Here is a 19,812-nt window from a genome sequence, read left to right as displayed (position 1 = left end):
GTCCAAATGCTTATTTGACCCTTCTTTTTAGTTGTCTTTGGATATCTTAAGCTTAACACGTCCAAACTAAAACTTAATTTAACCTCCTGTCCTTCCTGTCTGCCAATCTCTTCCATATTAGCCATTTTATATTTTAGTAAATTTAAAACCACCTGCCCCGTTTGCTTATTTTAACAACGTCTGTGTTATTCTTGATTCCTTGCTTTCCTACATGTCCCACGCTCAGTCCGTCAGCAAGTCCTGTTGGTTTGTGTCTAAAATAACTTCTACTTCTTACATCTCACCATCATTTCTTGTCTGCTAATTGATCTCCTGTATCTGCCCTCACTCCCTTATCATTTATTCTCCATACAGCAGCCAGGATGAGTATTTTATAGTATTAAATCAGATTATGTAACTTTGCTGTTTAAACCCCTCAAAGACTTCTAATTGCACTTAGAAGTCTAACTTTAAGAAAACTGAAAGTTTCGGGGCGCCTGGGTGGCGCAGTCGGTTAAACGTCCGACTTCAGCCAGGTCACGATCTCGCGGTCCGTGAGTTCGAGCCCCGCGTCGGGCTCTGGGCTGATGGCTCAGAGCCTGGAGCCTGTTTCCGATTCTGTGTCTCCCTCTCTCTCTGCCCCTCCCCCGTTCATGCTCTGTCTCTCTCTGTCCCAAAAATAAATAAACGTTGAAAAAAAAAAATTAAAAAAAAAAAGAAAACTGAAAGTTTCTTATACCGTGGGTCTGTAAGAACCGACATGGTCTGGGTTTTGCCCCCCTCTTCAACCTCATTTCATATCACTTTCTTAATTCCCAGGGATCATTATGCTCTACCTGCATTGGTTTCCTTTATTTCCTTGAATGTGCCAGGCAGGTTCTCTTCTGCCTCTTTGTTTCTGATTCTGAGCCTTTGTACTTATTGTTCTCTTACCGAGAAGCTTCCCCCCTCCATCCCTGCTTATTGTAGCCAACTTCTTTTTCCTTGTGTCTTAGTTCAAGTGTCACTTAAAGGAGGTCTTTCATTCTTACCGTAGCTAGATTCATCTTTCTTTACTAAAATGTTTTTTATATAGCCCTGTTTACTTTGTGATAAGCACTTATTAAAATTAAAAAAAAATTTTTTTTTAACATTTACTTATTTTTGAGAGACAGAGTGTGAACGGGGGAGGGGCAGAGAGAGAGAAAGGGCGACAAAGATCTGAAGCAGGCTCCAGGCTCTGAGCTGTCAGCACAGAGCCCAGCGCGGGGCTTGAACTCACGGACTGCGAGATCATGACCTGAGCCGAAGTCGGATGCTTAACCAGGCCACCCAGGCACTCCATCACTTATTAAAATTTGTAATTATTTTGGGGCACCTAGCTGGCTCAGTCAGTGGAGCATGCAACTCTTGATCCTTGGGGTTGTGAGTTCAAGCCCCATGTTGGGCATAGAGATTACTTTAAAAAAAGAAGAAGAAAATTTGTAATTATTTTGTTCATTTTGGATTGATTTATGACTTGTTTCTTTTTCTGAGAATGGTTTTATTTTTCATTTTCATTTTTGAGAGAGAAAGAGAGAGAGTGTACGTGAGCAGGGGAGAGGCAAAGAGAGAGGAAGAGACAGAATCCCAAGCAGGCTCCACACTGTCAGCGCAGAGCGTGACATGAGGCTCAAGCTCACAAACTGCGAGCCGAAACCAAGAGTCAGACACTTAGCAGACTGAGCCACCCACGTGCCCCCAAATGTTTTTATTTTAATTTAGATAAAAGAATATGTATCGAGAAGGCCGTTTCTTTGGATTGAATGGGGTTGTCAGTACATAGAGGTCTCACCTTGAGAAGTGAGTCACCAAAGGGATCCGTGTACTTCTAATTAAATGGACCACTCAGACAATGAGAATTTCGTTTACTTAATATATGATATGCCTTATGTGTGAATTCCTGCTTATTTACAAATAACTGTCCAGATTTACACATTTATTTGGGTCTGTTCAAAATCTTTACAGTTAAATTGAGCTCTGTAGAAAAATTACCGGGAACAGCAGTTGCTCTGTTGTACAGCATAGCAAAGCAAATCTTTCAAAGCCCAAATATCCAGATTACAGCTTCCTTAAAGGAGACCAGAGTCTACTCAGTCGAGGTAGAGACAGTATATAGATTAGAAGCAAGTGGAAATATTAGGTTAATGGTCACTTTGGGGAGACCAAAGAAGAGACCAAAGGAACTTGGAAGTCAGTAAAGGAGTGACAGTTCTAGGGAAAAAATGCACAAGGATCACCTGGCCAAGAAGCAAGGTGGGGTGGAGGACAGAGCCACGGCAGGCAGATTAGGTTCCACCGAATTAGATGGAGAAGTAATGCAGTGTCCAGGACAAAAGAACCTACGTATTGGAGGCAGGACATGAGGTTAGAGCTGAGGGGACCTTTGTCGGGTCAGCTGTAGTTTACTGTTCTTCCATTTCAGTGGGAACTACGTCACTGGGGAGATTAGCCCAGAGTCCTTCAGCGGAAAACAGGCAGTGGGCAGGTCGTTTCAGGAGATGGAGGTACGGATTTCCCATAAGCAATTCCTGACACATTGTTGAGGGTTTTTTTGTTGCTTTTAAAATTCAACCCCAAAGTATTCATTATATTCACTTTCCATTTTGGTTCATGTCAACAAAAACTAATTCTCAGTGCATTTATTCGCATTATAAATTATATGTTTATGTGTTTTTTAAAGGACATAATGTGTATGTATCTTACCTGCTAACAAGACTGTTGTTTAGTCTGGTTGTTTAGTCTGCTTAGTCTGTTTGGAACTTTTAATTTAATATTTGCCATTCCTAGTTAGCTGTGGCAACTTCTGTACCTAGCTTCATTTTTTTTGTCTTAAGCCGGGGGCTTGGGGGAAGCCACAATACCAGCCTTAAAAGTAAAGAAGCAAATTCTTCTTTAAAAAGCACCGGAAGCATTGAATAAATAGTTCGGGACGTTATCCTAACTAAATGTTGATTTTCCGAGTTATAGAGCATCAGGGCTTGCACTTAGAGCCCGCTGTTTATATGTTACATCGCATAGTGGATCTAGATGGAGACTCTCCTATCCCCATGAAACACTTGGCAGCTCCAGAGAGAGGGTTTGAAATGATGATGAAGTCAGGTGAATTTTTTTGTGGTTTTTGTTCTCTTAGCAAAGCTTGACGTATACATAGTCTCTTCATGGTAAATTGTTTTGAATTGTAAAATAACAAACGTTATGGGTGCACAGTAATTCTTTATATTGCTTAAAGCATTGCTGTTATGCCATCAATAAATGCGGTATATGCTGTACCTAAAAAGAAGGCACTGTGCCACTGAGCATCCCAATTTATTCGTCAGTGAATACCGTCCTGCTCAGTGCTAGAAAATTTCCTAGGAAGAACCTAGCATTGGGAGACTGTGATGATACTTGAATTGTTTGCTAAATCTTAACTGCCAGTCGGCTGACTGAATAAAATTCTTTATAAGTAGAGAACTTGGTAACAAGATGTTAATATCTCTGGCACGATTGATTCAGGAAACAACCAAATTTGCACCTTTATACTCCAGGTAAACGAGGCTAGAAGTCGTCGGGTGGTTTGTGTAATTTGCTGCCAGCGTCAACAAGAGACACAGAATTCTTTGTGCTGCCACCATCAGGTCAGCAGCCCTTGCGTCTCTGCCTTGCCTTCGGTTGTGCTGAAGTCGTTCTGGACCTATTTAGAGCCGCTTCCTCTGCTTACCACTGCAGCTCGTCTCTTGGGGCTGCTCGGGGACAGCATTCTTGCATTTGCCCCCTTCTCTTCATGCGTCCTCTTTCTTCCTTCCCTCAGTTAAACATTGCTCATCAGCACACAGACATATGTGTTATTTCCCAAACTAAACAAACTTCCCTGGGCTCTTTATTCCCCCCCCCCCACCCCCCCAGCCATCGTCCAATCTCTCTGTTCCCTGTTAGCAGCAAATCATCTGGAAAGAGTATATGTGTGCCTTGTGTCTCTACTCCATTACCTCCTCTTTCTCTGGAACCTGTTCCAGTCGCGTTTTGGCCCCTGTGATTTCTGCTGAAATAGCTTGTCAAGATCATGAATGACTTCCAAGGTGCAAAAGCCAGTGGTTAATTCTAGGTGTCTTTTTTGTCATATTAGCAGCATTTGACACAGCTGCTCCCTCCAACCTCCTCACTGGCTTCTCCTTCCTACTCACGGCTTCTCCTTTCTATTAAACGCTGCAGTGTCCCAGAGTTCAGTTCTTAGACTTCTTTTATTCTCACTTGCACTTGCAGTAGCTTCAAGTCACATCACCAGCGACATCCAATTTATTAGTGAATTCTAGAGTGTTACAGTCAGTCCCTACTCAAGTTCTCCACTGAGCTATCTGTTAGTTCTCCTCTTCCCTCTGCTACTACCTGCTGCTCCATTTTTCCCCGTCACAGTAAATGACAAACTCTTCTTTTTCTTGTTACGTAGGCCCAGAATTTGGGGATCATTCTGCATCTAAACTATCAGTAAATTCTTCTGCCATTGCCTGTGATATGTCCCCCACCCAGACACACCTCCTCCTCTGAGCATTTGCACTTGCTCTTCCCTCCACCTGGAACGTTTCCTCCAGGCACCCATGTGGTTTCCTGCCTCAGTCCTTGAGGTCTCTGTTCAAAAATCATCTTATGAGAGAAGCCTCCCTCGGTGATCATACGGAAAACAACCCCTCCTCCGCTGTCTCTGTTCCCCTCATCTTCCCTGTCCAATTTACTTCACAGCAATTGTCCCTGCTTTACACGAGCACCTGTGTATATTACATATATGTGTGTGATGTGAGTTCACTGATGTCTTTCTTCCTTTCGGAACATACACTCCACATGAGTAGGGACTATTTTGTTCAGTGTTTTATTTCTCTCCCGAGCCTAAAACGATGCCTCATACATAGTAGGCACTCAAATGTATCTGCACAATTCTATGTTATATTTCTACTTTTATCTATGACTGCTGCTTTAAGAAAATATTGAAGATTATATAAATATTTTTTAGGTAAAAAAAAGTGAATGACAATTCTATTCAGCTGAAAACTATGTAACTTTGACTTTTTAAAGAGCCCTCCATTAATAAATTCCAAGAACTGTTTACAAATACATAACTTTTTCATAATTTTAATTGAATTTTCCTTATTATCTGATCGAAGTTAGCAATTTTGTATATAGATTAGATAACTGATAGTTACTAATTTTTCGTAGTATCATTTTGTTATAGAAAGATGAAATTAGTGACGAAAAGAATATTTTAAAATGTTTTGCTTACGGAAGACTTTATTTTCATTCTATTTAGTTACTTAAATATCCTTCGAGACTGTATGTGTGTAATTCATTTCATTGTGGTTAAATAGACGCATTTGAATACGTAAGTGTGTATAGTGTATCTCCTAATGTGATGATCAGTAATTTCTTTCTCGTGAGTAATTTGTTTTTAATATTCCTCCATGAGACGTGTTTTCTTTATACCCTTCTCTCTTTAATATGTAACCGATTCTTACCATTTCCTCTCTTATTACTATCTTTTCACCTTGTTTTTTTTTTTCCTATCTGTGTCAGAATTTTTAAGGGGGCCTGAGATAGCTTTGCTCCGTAAGCGCCTGCAACAACTGAGGCTTAAGAGGGCCGAACAGCAGAGGCAGCAAGAGCTGGCTGCGCGCGCCCAGCAGCCTCCTCCCGGTCAGTCTTCTCACGAGGGCTCTTCCCAGGACCCTCGTGCCTCAGGTTATTAATGTCAAGTGTCCTCGAGCGGCTGGTAGAGTCGGTGTCTTAACACTGCTGCTGTGTAACAAGACGCTGCCCTGCCCTTCAGAAAGAGCTGATGGCGCTTACGGCTTCTCCCCGCCTTTGTCGCATCCGGCGCTCCCCGTCGCGGCTAGAGGAACACGGGCGGCAGCGGTGTTGGCCGGAGAGCTGAATGTAGAATAATCCGTTATTTGGTTTGTGACATTTCTGCAAAGGGGCAGATGTATATTACTTGTACGCTAATGAGCTACTTTCTAATAACCTAGTGAATTCAGCGCCTGCTTTGACATTTCTATTGAAATTTCATACATGCTGAAATGATACCTGTGTTTATTGGCCCCTAGCCCTTCCTCTTCTTCTTCTGTTGTTTCTCCTTTGAACATTAGCCAGTATTCCTGGGAAAGTAGTAGTGCTAGATTTTAGAATTACGGTGTCGTTTGGCCAGCTAGCCTGCTGACTCCGTCATCCTCTTCTGTGATTATTTGCAAGTTTTCAGTATCTGCCTACTTATTCCTTGTGTACATAATCAACTCTCTGATGTATAGGACAACAAAAATACTCTACAGTCTCCTGCCAGAAGAGTCTTGTGCTAGAAAACTCATGGGAGTTTTATGACCGTGATAATCCGTGCCACTCTCTCTTTCTTTGAGCATTTTGATGGCCCAGTTCTTTCATGGCCAGGAAGCTCACGATAGTCCACAAATGTTTGTGGGAAGAATTATATAGCATAAAACAGTTTGCCAGTTTAATTCTTTCAAGATGGATGATAGGTATTATATATCCTGTCCTAGAGTGCTACGTAGTAGGTGCTGTGCAAATCTTTGTTTAGGGACTAGAGTGTGTCCGGGGTCTCCCACAAATGAGATTATGATACTTTGATGTACTACTTCGTTTTGCCACCCTGCAGAGGTGGGGTATTCGTTACTTTGAGAACTCTGATTTAATTACTTGGAATTCATTTATATATTGGTAGAACTTAGCAACCTCCACTTTATAAATAGCTGTTCTACCGTGTGCTGATAACAGAAGCACATTATATAATACCATGGTGAAATAAAATAGGTTTAAATAACTGTAATACAGGTGTGATGTTTGGAACAGATTCTGAGCCTCATTTTTTTTTTATTTTTTATTTTTTATTTTTTCAACGTTTATTTATTTTTGGGACAGAAAGAGACAGAGCATGAACGGGGGAGGGGCAGAGAGAGAGGGAGACACAGAATCGGAAACAGGCTCCAGGCTCCGAGCAGTCAGCACAGAGCCCGACGCGGGGCTCGAACTCACGGACCGCGAGATCGTGACCTGGCTGAGGTCGGACGCTTAACCGACTGCGCCACCCAGGCGCCCCACCGAGCCTCATTTTTAATTGAGTGTTATCAGCCAAGGAAAGACGTCTCTGACCATTTTTTTTTTCCTGTACTTAAAACTGACTGGAAAACTTGATTAAATGACAGTCATGACATTTAATAATGAGACATTTTGCTATGATTTTGTGCTGTGCATAAAACTCTAGCTGAAGTGTTTCAAAAGTAAAAATTTTGCAACATAAAAACCAATAAGGAAGTTAAAGTGTTCCTACACATATTTAAATATTTTTAAAATACTGAAATTTAGCAGGTGACAAACCAAATATTAAAGTGAGTTTGAGTATAAAATAAAACTGTCTACATTAGCAGGAAAGAAATGTACATTGTAGACATTAGAACAATATTTTTTAGATTCATCCTTTCATTTATAGCTTACCAGTTTGAATTGAAACAGATTTTTTTTAAAAACAATAAGCTTTAGAGTGATTATGTAGTCTCTGAAATAAGATGCTGTTTACCAACTCTGAGATTTCTTATTAAATAGTATCTAGTTTGGTAATCCGTCTATTTGTGGTAATCTTTAAAAAGTAGACATCTTGCCCATTTTGAGGTTGAGAAATGTGTTATCTTTACTTTGTTGTGTTTTGTTGAGTTTTTTTTTTTTTATGTTTATTTTTGGGAGACAGAGAGAGAGAGAGAGTGCATGCACGAGTGGAAGGGCGGGCAGAGAGAGAGGGAGACAGAATCTGAAGTAGGCTCCATGCTGCCAGCGCAAAGCCCAATGTGGGGCTCGAACCCACCAACCGTGAGATCATGACCTGCGCTGAAGTTGGATGCTCAATCAACCTAGCCACCCAGGCCCCTCTACTTTGTTTTTTAACAGCCTATTGGGCCCTGAGGCTGTCTTACATGGTCAATATTAGAGACCCTTAGGGCTAACAGTCAGTGTGTATTGCTCCCTTCACCATAAGGTAAAATACTTCCTCTGTATCACCTGCTTTTTTTTTAAGTTTATTTATTTTAAGAGAGACAGACAGCATGAGTGGGGGAGGGTTAGAAAGAGAGAGGGAGAGAGCATCCCAAGTAGGCTCCGTGCTGTCAGCGCAGAGTCCGATGTGGGGCTCGAACTCATGAAACTGCAAGATCATGACCTGAGCCGAAACCAAGACTTGGACGCTTAACCAACTAAGCCACCCAGGCGTCCCTCATCTGCTTTTATCATAGCATTCATATGAGACATCTGAGACCCTAATAAGTCTAATCTTGACATGCCCTGTGTTCATTTGATAATGCTACTTTTACTCTGTCCTCACATGTCATAAGAACACTTTTTGGTAATTAAATAAGGAAAAGTTGAATAATGCATAGTTTGTTACAGAGGATGACTAATAAAAATCTGTATGTTCTGTCCATGTAGTAAGTTTTTGATATGAGGAAAAATGAATAAACTTAATACAGAATTCTTTTAGAACACACAGATTATAAAAATACAGAATAGGAATTCAATTTATGAAATTCAACAAGGAGATAGATTTTATTTGAATGACAGTTATTTTATTTTAAATAATTTTATTCATTTTTGACACACACACACACACACACACACACACACACACACACACACACACACAACGTGAGCAGGGGTGGAGCAGAGAGAGAGGGAAGCACAGAATCCGAAGCAGGCTCCAGGCTCCAGGCTCCGAGCTGTCAGCACAGAGCCCGAATTCATGGGGCTCCAATTCACGAACTGTGAGATCATGACCTGAGCCTAAGTCAGACGCTTAACCGACTGAGCTACCCAGGCGCCCCTTGAATAACAATTATTAAAACATGTTCTTAAACTTAATGATTAGGTACAATATTGTCTGTGTATTGTGGACATTAATTGATCCATCATAGCTAATTTCTAAAAATTTCATTTTTCAAAGTCAGAATATATTACTTTAAAATATTTTGACTTTTCTAAACTAAAAAGTGCCTTTTATTTCCTAGGCTTTTAAAAAATACATCATAACTTATTTCTAGGCTTTCAGTGATTTTTTTTTTTTTTCAATCATAAAGAGGTGAATTTGCCTTCATCAGATTACTGGTTGGATTCTTGTCCTGGCCTTATGACTAGATAAGCTCGGACTGATCATTTGGCTGCTTTGTGTCTCAGTTTCCCAATTACTGATTTATTTAGATAGTGTGCTCTGCTGTAATTTACAGAGATGACATAAGTATGGGGTAGACAACATGGTATAACATTTTTGTATTCCTAAGTAGAGCAGTACACATAATAATGGGCTGTCTTAATTATAATATCTTCCACTTACCACCTCATAATTACCTCCTATCACAGCCATACACAGTTGACGGCATTCAGGGTTTTGAATGAGCTCTAAAGACGAATGCCCTAAACAGCTATGGCAGAGACAGTCAGCATATTGCTGATTTTAAACCCGACTCTTTTTTTCCATTTCAGGTCCTTTGAAGTCATGGGTTGCTGGCTCCTGCTCAGAGTGACAACACCCTGTGGAGTCTGCTGTACTGGCTCGACCACCACAGAGCCCCACTGGAGCATGGAGCCAGCCTAGAGGGGGTCAGGTAGGAACTGTTTTTTCACTTTATGGCACGGTTTTGCTGATTGGAAAAGAAAAAAAGTAATTTTTATACCCCGAGAGGGTATACAATATTGGTGATTATTTTTGAAAAAGGGCTTTTCAAAACTGAGCCATATTGGAAAAAATCAGCACTTACCCGATCCTGTGCAAGCAGGCTCTACACAACATCTAGTCCCCTCTGTCCGTGACAACAGTCACATGTAGCACTTCTCAGATGGATCCATTTGATCCTTGTTTTACTGTTTATAGCATAAGCTGTAGTTAGTAACTCAGATATGATGTCAGTCTCGTTCTATAAGCATCCGTGGCTACATTGAATGACAGAATCTGGGCACACCAGTGATGAATGTCTTAGAACTTCAGTCATGGGAACACGTTCCATATTTTTCAGAACAGCTTCCTATCATTATTTTTCATTCAATATCATGTTTCTGAACAAGAGGCAAGTAATAGTAACATTAATTGACCCTTTCCTATGTGCTATCTAAGTAGTTTACATGGATCATCTCATTAAGTCTTCATAAGAATAGTATGTGGTAGATACTGTGATTATTCCCATTTTACAGATGGAGAAACTGAGACATAGAGACGTTAAATGACTTGTCCAGGGTTACAGTATTACTGAGTGGAAAAGCCAAAATTGAACCCAGAAGTCTGGCTGACTCAGAGGGTAGAGCATACGACTCTTGATCTTGGAGTCTTGAGTTCGAGCCCCATGTTGGGTTTGGAGCTACTTAAAAATAAAATAAAATAAAAATCTTATTAAAAGACTGTAATTCCTTATTTTTGTCTACACTGGAGAAAATTCTGATGTCAAGGGGCTAAAGAGTTTTTTCAAGACCAAAACACAAATTTTTTGGAAATACACAGAAATTAGCCATGAGACACCTTGAGCTTAGCACTGAATGAGTTTAGCCTAAAGCTTATCTCTACCTTAAAACTAATAATTCTAAACGCTTGCAATAAGCGAACCAACCATATTGCATTTTGTAATAAATTATTATGAGACCATATGATCTGATTTTTTTTTTAAAGTTTATCTTAGAGAGAGCAAGCACACAATGGGAGGGTCAGAAGGAAAGACGGGGGGGCGGGGGGGGGGGAGAGAGAGAGAATCCTAAGCAGGTTCCACGCCATCAGCGCAGAGCCCCATGTGGGGCTCGAACTCACAAATTGTGAGATCATAACCTGAGCCAAAACCAAGAGTCAAATGCTTAACCGACTGAGCCACCCAGGCGCCCTAGTCTGATTTTTATTATGTAATGGGTGCTTTCTGGAAGATATTTATTTCACAGCCAAATGGGGTAGAACATGCAAACATACTGACACAATCAGCATTGAACTAATTTTATTGTGTTAATATTTGGAAGCACTTCTGTAAGTTAGAAGTTATGGGTACTGTATTTATGAATATCTAGTGGTATGAAAACATGTCACTTCACATGTTTATGTGCCAGGAAAATAATCCTTCCAAAAAACAGCTGCATTGTGCCCAAGATTGAAAATAGAACAAAACAATGATCAAGAAGGATTTCTTCTTAAAGATTGGTTTTTCAAGATGGAAGGAACAACAAATAATTCCCCAGCTACGTACAGTATTGTGACAGATATAAAACCAGTGAGGAAACCCTTTTCATTTAATACTATTTTAATGTAAACTTTTTAAATACCTTAAATCATTAAAGAGATTGAAAATATATAATTTTGAGGAGATAATAGCATTCTAGATCTTTCATTAATGGGTTTTTTAGAGACATACTCTTTCCTAAATTTTTATCTATAAAATTAAATAAGATGGTCTTTATTTCATAAGATTTGTACATTCCATAATGTTTGTGGAAAAATTTAATATTTGAAAAAAAGATTACCTAGAGAGTTGATAGTTTTCTGAGTGCTCTTAGTTATAAATGAGAGTACAATGAAATGTAGAACAAACACAAATATAACAAAAAATATTTCATGAAATGCTTTCTAGGAGGATTTTCTAATACTTCACTGTGATTCAAATTTTTGTTCAGTTTTTCTTTAAGGAATACAGTTTTGGTCTTCTAAAAGCCATCTTATCTGTTCTTGAAAAACAACATAGGTAGGAATGTTGTATCTATCCCTGAAATGGATAAATGAGAAGAAACCTTAGAAAGGAAAGCAAAGCATGGAGAGATTCAGGAACTGATTGAAATCCTATCATTTCTTCTTTCTTTTTTGTGTTGTGCAGATTTGTTGAACTGAATGTTCTGATGAAGAGGTGATAAGTAAGGATAAGCCAAAGCTATCATTCAGATGATGATCATGCGTTATCCAAATCTAGTAATACAAAAGTCTGTGAGCAAACGTATCAGAAGGTAGACAATTTAAAGTTGATAGAAGTGGTCCTAGTGGCAAGATTTAGACTGTTCAATGTACAAATTGAAGCAATCAGGATCTACTGAAAAACTTTTCTTAGCTATTAAGTTAAGGACGCTCTCAACTCAAGATATTTTATCTACTTTTGGGGAATAAAATGCCATTATGAATAGAAACTGGTGACTATCCAAAAGTGCAAGGTTTTTGTCTCGTTAACATTTGCTAAGTACTGGAACACAGGATATTAGAAACTAGGAATTAATCTTACATTTTGGGGGGAGCTGTGCTTATTATCCACATATTCTAGCCCCATTGGGACACTGGAACCCAAGCCAGGACTTAGTAGCCACCTCCTATTCCCTGGTGCCTTGCTTAAGTTACTAGGTCCCTAGGATGGCCAGGAAGAAAGAAGCTTAGATCTAAAAATGTCACACGGCTAATTATTGTCAGAACCAGGTTTAGAATCAAAACTCACTAACTCCAAACCAATGCTCTTTCCATTTTATCATGCTGCCTTTTCCAAACAATAGGACCCATTTATAGAACAAATTCTTACACAGAAACTCAGTGCATCAAAAGGATGAAAAATTAAATGTTTTATTTGAAGCCGGGGTGGAAAGCATGAAGCCCAGACTGGCAAGCCTATTCCTTTCCTCTCTTTTCCTTTTCCCACCAGGCCCCTAAAAACTAAGGCTTCAACAGACTACAGTTTTAATATGCACAACATATCTTAGAGTTTTTAAAATTATCTGTGTTTCTGTCATGGCGATTACTTCATTGAAGTTTTCTCTTACAAACCATTTTCTTTGTCTCACGTCTTCACTTGAGCTCCTGTTTCAGCTCAAGGTGCAATACCCACCGTCTAGCAGAGTGTAGTGAGCATCTCATTTCATGCTTTGAATCCTCCAGTCCAGAATGAAAGCCATCTGTAAGGGGCCAGAAAGGGGTTTAAGAAGGGGAAGGAGTCTTCGTCTAGTGAAAGAGATGACTCTAGTTCTGTTTTATCTACCTTGTACCTTGTGCCTGTGCTAAGTGAATTTGACAAAAAGTATATGCATGGAAGCAGAAGAATATTTTCTCAGCTCGTTCTTAGTTTGCTAAGTGCTTGCGTGGAATAACCTGTCTGAAGCACATGGCCCCGCTTACTCACTGCTTGGGAAATATACCACAGTACTTACTTCTGTTCTCTGCCCTTATACATTTGTTTCTTAAGCTTAGAGTTGATCATGACATTGCTGTGCAGTTTTCTGCTGCTTACTTTTAAGTTGAAATCTCATTTTTGTTTCAGATTCTCCTTCTTCTGTGGTTAACAAACAGCTCGGATCCATGTCACTTGACGAGCAGCAGGGTGCGTGCAACAGGAGATGCGCTATGCCCATCCACCCATAGTTTTATTGCGATGCATAAACCAAGCTCTCTCTCTCTCACTTTTTCGTAGCATTTCGTTTTGATTATGGTCTAACAGTCAGTATTTTGTGGGCTAAATTGCCCTACGTGGTATTGTGCATAAAGGTCCTCCTTGGCCTGTGCGGATTATTTTCTACATAAACTCAGTTTATTTCTACCTTTGGCCCCTTACGCCATCTTTAAATTCTCTTTTTATAACAATATTGTAATGGATATAAGCTATATCTACCTTTAAAAGCTGAGGTGTCATAAAACTGTGTAGAACTGTGGGGTGAGGTTACCATATTACCTAGTGGCTGACCTAGAAAAGGTTATTTGAACATACTAATATTCTGTATTACCAAATAGCTGTGGTAATATGTCACTTATCCAGTGGTCAGACTACTGATAGCTTTAACTGTAAGGAATACAATTACGATCTCATTCTGTAGGGAAAATAGTGTCCACAGGTACTTGGCACGTGTGAAGTGGGAGAGTATAACATCAGCTCGAAAGCTCTGAGCACAGCCTGATGAGCCAGGTGACCTATTTTTCAAGCTTTATTACTAGCACATCAATCAAGGACAGCACAGAGATGGATTGGTAGAGGAAGACATTCTGACCATGAGAAGGGGAAGCTGAAAAGAAGGATGGAAAGAGAAAGACTCTAAAAACGAAACAAACAGGCCGTTCAGAATTAGGGAAAGCAACTTTACTGTTGTACCTCCGAATTCCCTGGGTTATTCTAAATGTATCGTGATGCAGCTGGTAGAAACCAGTGATGTGAAGTTGTCCGGGATAACTTAAATAATACTTTTCTCTAAGAAGACAGATGCATCATCTCTCTACTATATTTTATAAATATGTTTCCAAAAAATTGGGAAAAAATAACTTAGCTCTAAGGCCATAAGCTCTTAGTTGGCTGAAAGTCGACACGTATAGGGTGCCTCATTTGCCAATGGTATTTGGGAACTTCAGTATTATTGAAGTACCTGTTTAGTGTGAAACAGATCTGATTTTAGCAGTCTTCCTGGAGACATATTCAGAAACTAATTTTAAAACAAATTACTTCTGATCTTAAATTATTCTTTCTAGACCTGAGATGACCACTATTGCTGTGGGTGTTTCTGTTCTTGAGACTGCATGAATGATGAATGAGTTGGTAAATGAAATTTGAGAACTAAGAAATTAAGCATGTTTTGTCTGTATGCATTTATTGTAAAGGTATTAACAGTGAAGAATAATTCCCTTAAGGTAAAGTACAATTATATCACCATGTTATAGTATATTGTACTACTGTTTAAATCTGCTCTCTAATCAAAAATCTTTTTTGTAAGGATATATGAATGCAAATAGTGTATCACTACCAGAGAGTTGTGGCCAGATTCATATTCTGTTAATCACATAGAGTAATTTCCATAGATTATATTGAATATTTTATTCAGTTAAATTGGTACTTAATTTACATATGATATGGAATATGGCAGAAAGAGACGAAGAAAGGATAACTCGCAGATTTTTGGCATCTGTGCCTGGGTGAATGATGATGCCACTTAACTAAGGTAGGTTAGTCTTGAGGCAGAAATCAAGAGGTTCTTTGTTTTTTGGCCATGTCAACTATGATATGCCTGTTAGTCATAGAAGGAGAGGTGTTATATAAAAGGGCAAATACTGAGTAGGTTTGGCAGAAGCTATATCGTATTAGACTATCATCAATGAACTGTGTAATTAGAAATGTTCTAATGATGAACAGTATATCCAAATGAATTAAACCCTGAGCTTTTTTTTTTTTTTACATGCCTTTTTGTTTAGCAGGATTACATCCTTTTTTTTTTTTAGGTTTATTTATTTATTTTTTAGAGAGAGAATGCGGGAGGGGGGAAGGGGCAGAGAGAGAGGGGGAGAGAGAATCCCAAGCAGGCTCCGTGCTGTCAGCATGGACGCGGGGCTTGATCTCCCGAACCGTGAGATCATGACCTGAGCCGAAATCGAGTCAGACACTTAACCAACCGAGCCACCTAAGGGCCCCAGGATTACGTCATTTAAAAAAGTACTGGGGACTTCTACATTACAGGCTTATATTACCTAAAAATAACTTCTGTAAACATTAAGAGAAACTGCCCACCACGATCTTTCTCATCTGGACTAATACGATAACCTCTCAGCTGGGTTCCTCACACCCACTCAGGCTGCAGCCTGTTCCCAGCAACAGCCAGAGTCAACTTTTAAAAACAAATCTAATCATGTCCTTCGTCTACCTAAAACTTTTTAATTGTGTCCCTTTGCCCTTCAAAACAACCCAAGTCCATACCGTGGACTTGACCCGGCCCCTGTCTCCCCAAACTTATCTCAGGCCACCCTTCTCTCACTTACTAAGCTTTTGACAGATAGGTCTGCTTTTAGTTCTTCTGGCACTCTCTATTCCTTTCCCTCTCAAAACTCTTATGTATGCTATTTCCTCTACCAAAAGTCCTTTTCTCCTACAGCAGCTTTCTACCCATCAAATCTCAGAAATTCCTTTCTTAAAAATAATATGACATTTTAATTTGAAGTAATTCTCCCCTCTTACTCTCTTTGTGACCTGTTTTCCTTCATTGCATTTGTCACAATTTGTAATCATACAGTTTGAGGATTTGTTTCATCCCTGTATTCTCTAAATGTTGTTTTCATCGACTCTAATACACTATGATACAGATATGCCTAATACCATATCTGTTATACAGTAAACAATAAATATTTGCTTAAATGAGTGAGTAAATGACTTTATTAAGTAGTGGGATGCCTTAGGAGAAGCAGAACCAGATCTATGTATTGGAAAGATGATTTTGGCACGATTATAGATGGTTGATTGGAAGGGGTTAAGATTGAAAACTGCAAGACCATGTGAGGGGCTGTTGTAATAGTCCAGGTGAGAGACACTCTGGGGTCCAATCTAAGGTAATTAGAGGTAGGAAATGAGAAAAATGGACAGATTTTGTCAATATTTGAGAGACAGAATTGATGGCACCTTGAGACTGAGTGGTTAAAAATGAATGAGAGAACCATATCCAGGTATCTTGATAGGATAATGGAGAGCGATACCATCAACCAAGATGGGGATTTCTGGAGAAACAGCTGGTTATAGGGGGAGAAGATACATGAGATTTTCTTGATATGTTTAAGTACACTGAGCTCTCCAAATTGAGAAATCTTACGGACAGACAGATGGATATATGTGTCTGGGAGTCACTGGAGAGGTCTGAGGGGGAGATAAAAATTAGGAATCATCAGTTTACAGATAGCAGTTGAAACCATGGTAGTAGATGAGACTGTCGAGGAAACGAGGGTCAAGTGAAAGGGGAGAGTGTACCCTGCAAGAGCAAGCAAGAGGAGAGGATTCGGCCAAGGAGACCGGAAAGGAATGAGCAGAGGAACTGGCAGGGCAGAAAGGATGCCGAGTTGGGGGGGGGGGGGTTGGGGGGTGGGGAAGCAAAGTTCAAAGAGGAGCTGCCCAGCAGTGACCTGTGAAGCAACGATGTCACGTCCGACAAAGACTGAGGGATGGTTTTGGCCTTTGGTCACAGGCCGCTTACCTGTTGTTGCCGTGGCCTGGCAGTTTGAGTGGCGCGGTGGGGGCAGAAGCCAGACAGCAGTGGTTTGAGGAGAATGATTTTCTTTTGGAGGCGGAAACGTTAGCACGTAGATGACTCTCTCCATAAGCTCATTTAAGAATGAAAAGGTAGAGGAAAGGTAATGTCTGGGACAGGGGTTGTGGTTTCCAAATGGAGCACGCTGATAAAATAAGAAAGAATCTTTGTCCGAGAGGTTAAAGGTGTAGGGAATAGTTGATGTCCCCTTAATGCTGTTATTTCACGTTTTAATCTTTGTCAAGACTCTTGTGTTCCACTTTACCCTGTAGAACGGGAAAAGTAAAGTTCATAGGTTTTCTTTCTGAATATATCTCTAAGGATTATTTAGTCATGTTTCAAGTTTCTTATTCATACTTTTAAAGAGACGCTGTTACATTTTTTTAATTGATAATTCAGTTTCATACTTATTTGACAATGTTCATCTTACAAGCCCTGAGGTACTTTCTCATTATTGTGTGATATCCCACCGTAGTCCATAGATTTCTTTATTTGAGGGGATTACCAAGGAGAAAAATGCTACTAATAAAAATTTAAAAATTGGGGTGCCTGACTGGCTCAGTCAGTAGAGCATGGGACTCTTGATTTGCGGGTACTGAGTTTGAGCCCCATGTTGGACAGAGATTACTTAAAGTCTTAAAAAATTTTTTTTTAATTGTAGTGGATTTGCTTCACTAAAAGACTTTTTTTTTCTTTCAGTGTTTATATACACATTATTGCATTGGTTGGTCACTGTTTTTGTTTATCTTGAATTTTTGACAGAAGCACATTTTTTAAATAAAAGTATATTTAGTCTAAACCTTCAGAGTCATCAATGCAAGCTGCCTGGTTGCTGGTTGCCTCAATAGTTCTTTTCTTTTATCAAAATATTTTCCTAAGAAACAAAATGTCAAGGAAATAAGTGTACAACATGCATATTGTTTTTATCCTATCGTAAAATACTTTCCAATATCCTGCAAATAGAGGGCTTTGTACACACATTGACAGCCTCTCTGTGCTAATTAGAAACTCCTTTTGAGTAAGCACAATGGTACCTGTGCATTGTGTTTAGTTTGAACAGCGTTTTAATGAGTAGTTCTGGTGTTTCTTTTCATTTATATCTTTAATTATGTAATGCCTACTGTGTTATAAGGAAAATAATCCTCTTCTGGCATATATTTCTCGTGCCTACTTACATTATTAAAAGTAACACATTATTTTCTGTTAAAAATATTTAGGCCAGTGATATCCCCCTTTTAAAACGATGGAAGAAACCTATGACCTTAACTTTTAATTTTTGACGGAGCATGAGAAAATTGTTCTGCCTGGGTTTTAAAGTGTGGCCGTGACTAAGGCAAGTTGCTGTATATCCATTACAGTGACAATCATCTGGGAAGTTGATAATGCTGTTGTGTTTGAAACTTAGGCCCGTGGGCGATTGTGCACCTGCCAGACACCAATTTGTAGCTTTAGAAATACAAATTTTAACTCTCCACTGTGTATATGCACAAAAGCAGACTTCTTTTGATGTCCATAAGACGTTCACTTAGAGGATGAGACTTGTGGGTTACCAGGAACCAGTGAAACAGCTCTGACTGACTCCACTAGGGTAGATGGGAAATGGGAAAATGGGACCTGTCTTGCCTTCCCTTAAGGTCATACACTGTCACCAAATTACAATTTCATTTTAGTAATTTCATGACAGTATTACTTCAAGTAGTATTTTAGATCTCCATTAAATGTACTTTGACAGTTCTAATTTTTGTTAAATAAATATCTAACTGTTGAAGCCTGCTGCAGTAATGGAAAGTACAAATTCAGTATTCATCATACTGGAGTATATTTGTAAATACTGTATCTTAAATTCTAAAAAAAAAAAAAATGTTAGTGAACTTAGAGTTCCTTCTAGATTTTTTATATTCCAAAAAATTAATTATCACTTCGTTGCTTAGAAGGGAGCAGTTAGTCTCCCTTTCCCCAACTATTAAGTCTAGATTCTTCGTGTTAGTGATACACATTTGTTCTTTTGAAAGTTAAACCCTATTTCATTTTGAGCATATTTGTATGCTCACTCGTTCTCCTCTCCTGCTAACCAAATCGGTATCTGTCTGTATATCCAGTTAAATTGTTTTCTAACTCAGAACTGTGTATGATAAAAATAACTGACATTTATTGAGTTTTTAGTGTGTGACTGGCATTGTGTTAAGAATTTTACATGCACTATCTCATGTGTTCTTATACAACAAGTACTAATGTTATTCTTATTTACTGATGAAGAAACCAAGACTCCCAAGAAATATAGAAGGACAAGTGATATAAGTGATGGAGCCATATTTGTATGTCTGTGTCATTAATTCAACTCATATTTAATTATCTGGTTACTTGGGGCAAGTACTGGGCTCACACTAGGATGCATGCTCCCTGTGCTGGGAACATAGTGTTGATTAGCAATAACAGTGTTAATAATCATAATAGAGTTGGTTAACTGTAATAATAACAATAGCAGACACACTTACATTGCATATTCTTTGTGGCAGACATTACTTTGAGCAATTTTTATTTGTTCATTTACTTAATCCATACCACGACCTTATACCATAGGTACTGTTACGCTCATTTTCCAGATGAGGAAACTGAGGCACAGGGAGATTAAGAAACTTGTCTGAGGTTACCCACTGTAAGTGTGTCTTAGTGTTATAGATGTGATCCAGAACTAAGCCTGACTCTGCCATCTGTGATCACAACTACTCTGCTTTGCCTCATCTAACAGTAAAGACAGATGATGAAAAGATAACTCTTAAGTGTGGTGAGTGTTATAAGAGAGGAAATAACAGGGTTCAT

The 19,812-nt window shown here is 39.2% G+C and overlaps 1 protein-coding gene across 2 annotated transcripts in view; it reads left to right on the top strand.

Annotated features, from left to right (window-relative positions):
• Positions 1 to 19,812, top strand: part of DCAF6 (DDB1 and CUL4 associated factor 6) — a 134,436-nt gene that overhangs the window by 64,791 nt on the left and 49,833 nt on the right. Inside the window, exon 11 of one of the 2 annotated variants that reach the window (XM_047077056.1) lies at positions 13,269 to 13,328. The exons of the other annotated variant lie outside the window; for it this stretch is intronic. Within the exon in view, the coding sequence (XP_046933012.1) occupies positions 13,269 to 13,328 (60 nt within the window). The remainder of the gene's footprint in view (positions 1 to 13,268; positions 13,329 to 19,812) is intronic. 2 annotated transcript variants of the gene reach the window in all.

Source organism: Lynx rufus, unplaced genomic scaffold (genome assembly GCF_022079265.1).
Source record: "Lynx rufus isolate CCGP_SWC_20201006 ecotype Redwood Valley unplaced genomic scaffold, mLynRuf1.p SCAF_15, whole genome shotgun sequence".
Classification (NCBI taxonomy): Eukaryota; Metazoa; Chordata; class Mammalia; order Carnivora; family Felidae; genus Lynx; species Lynx rufus.
This window is presented reverse-complemented; position numbering and strand designations above follow the sequence as displayed.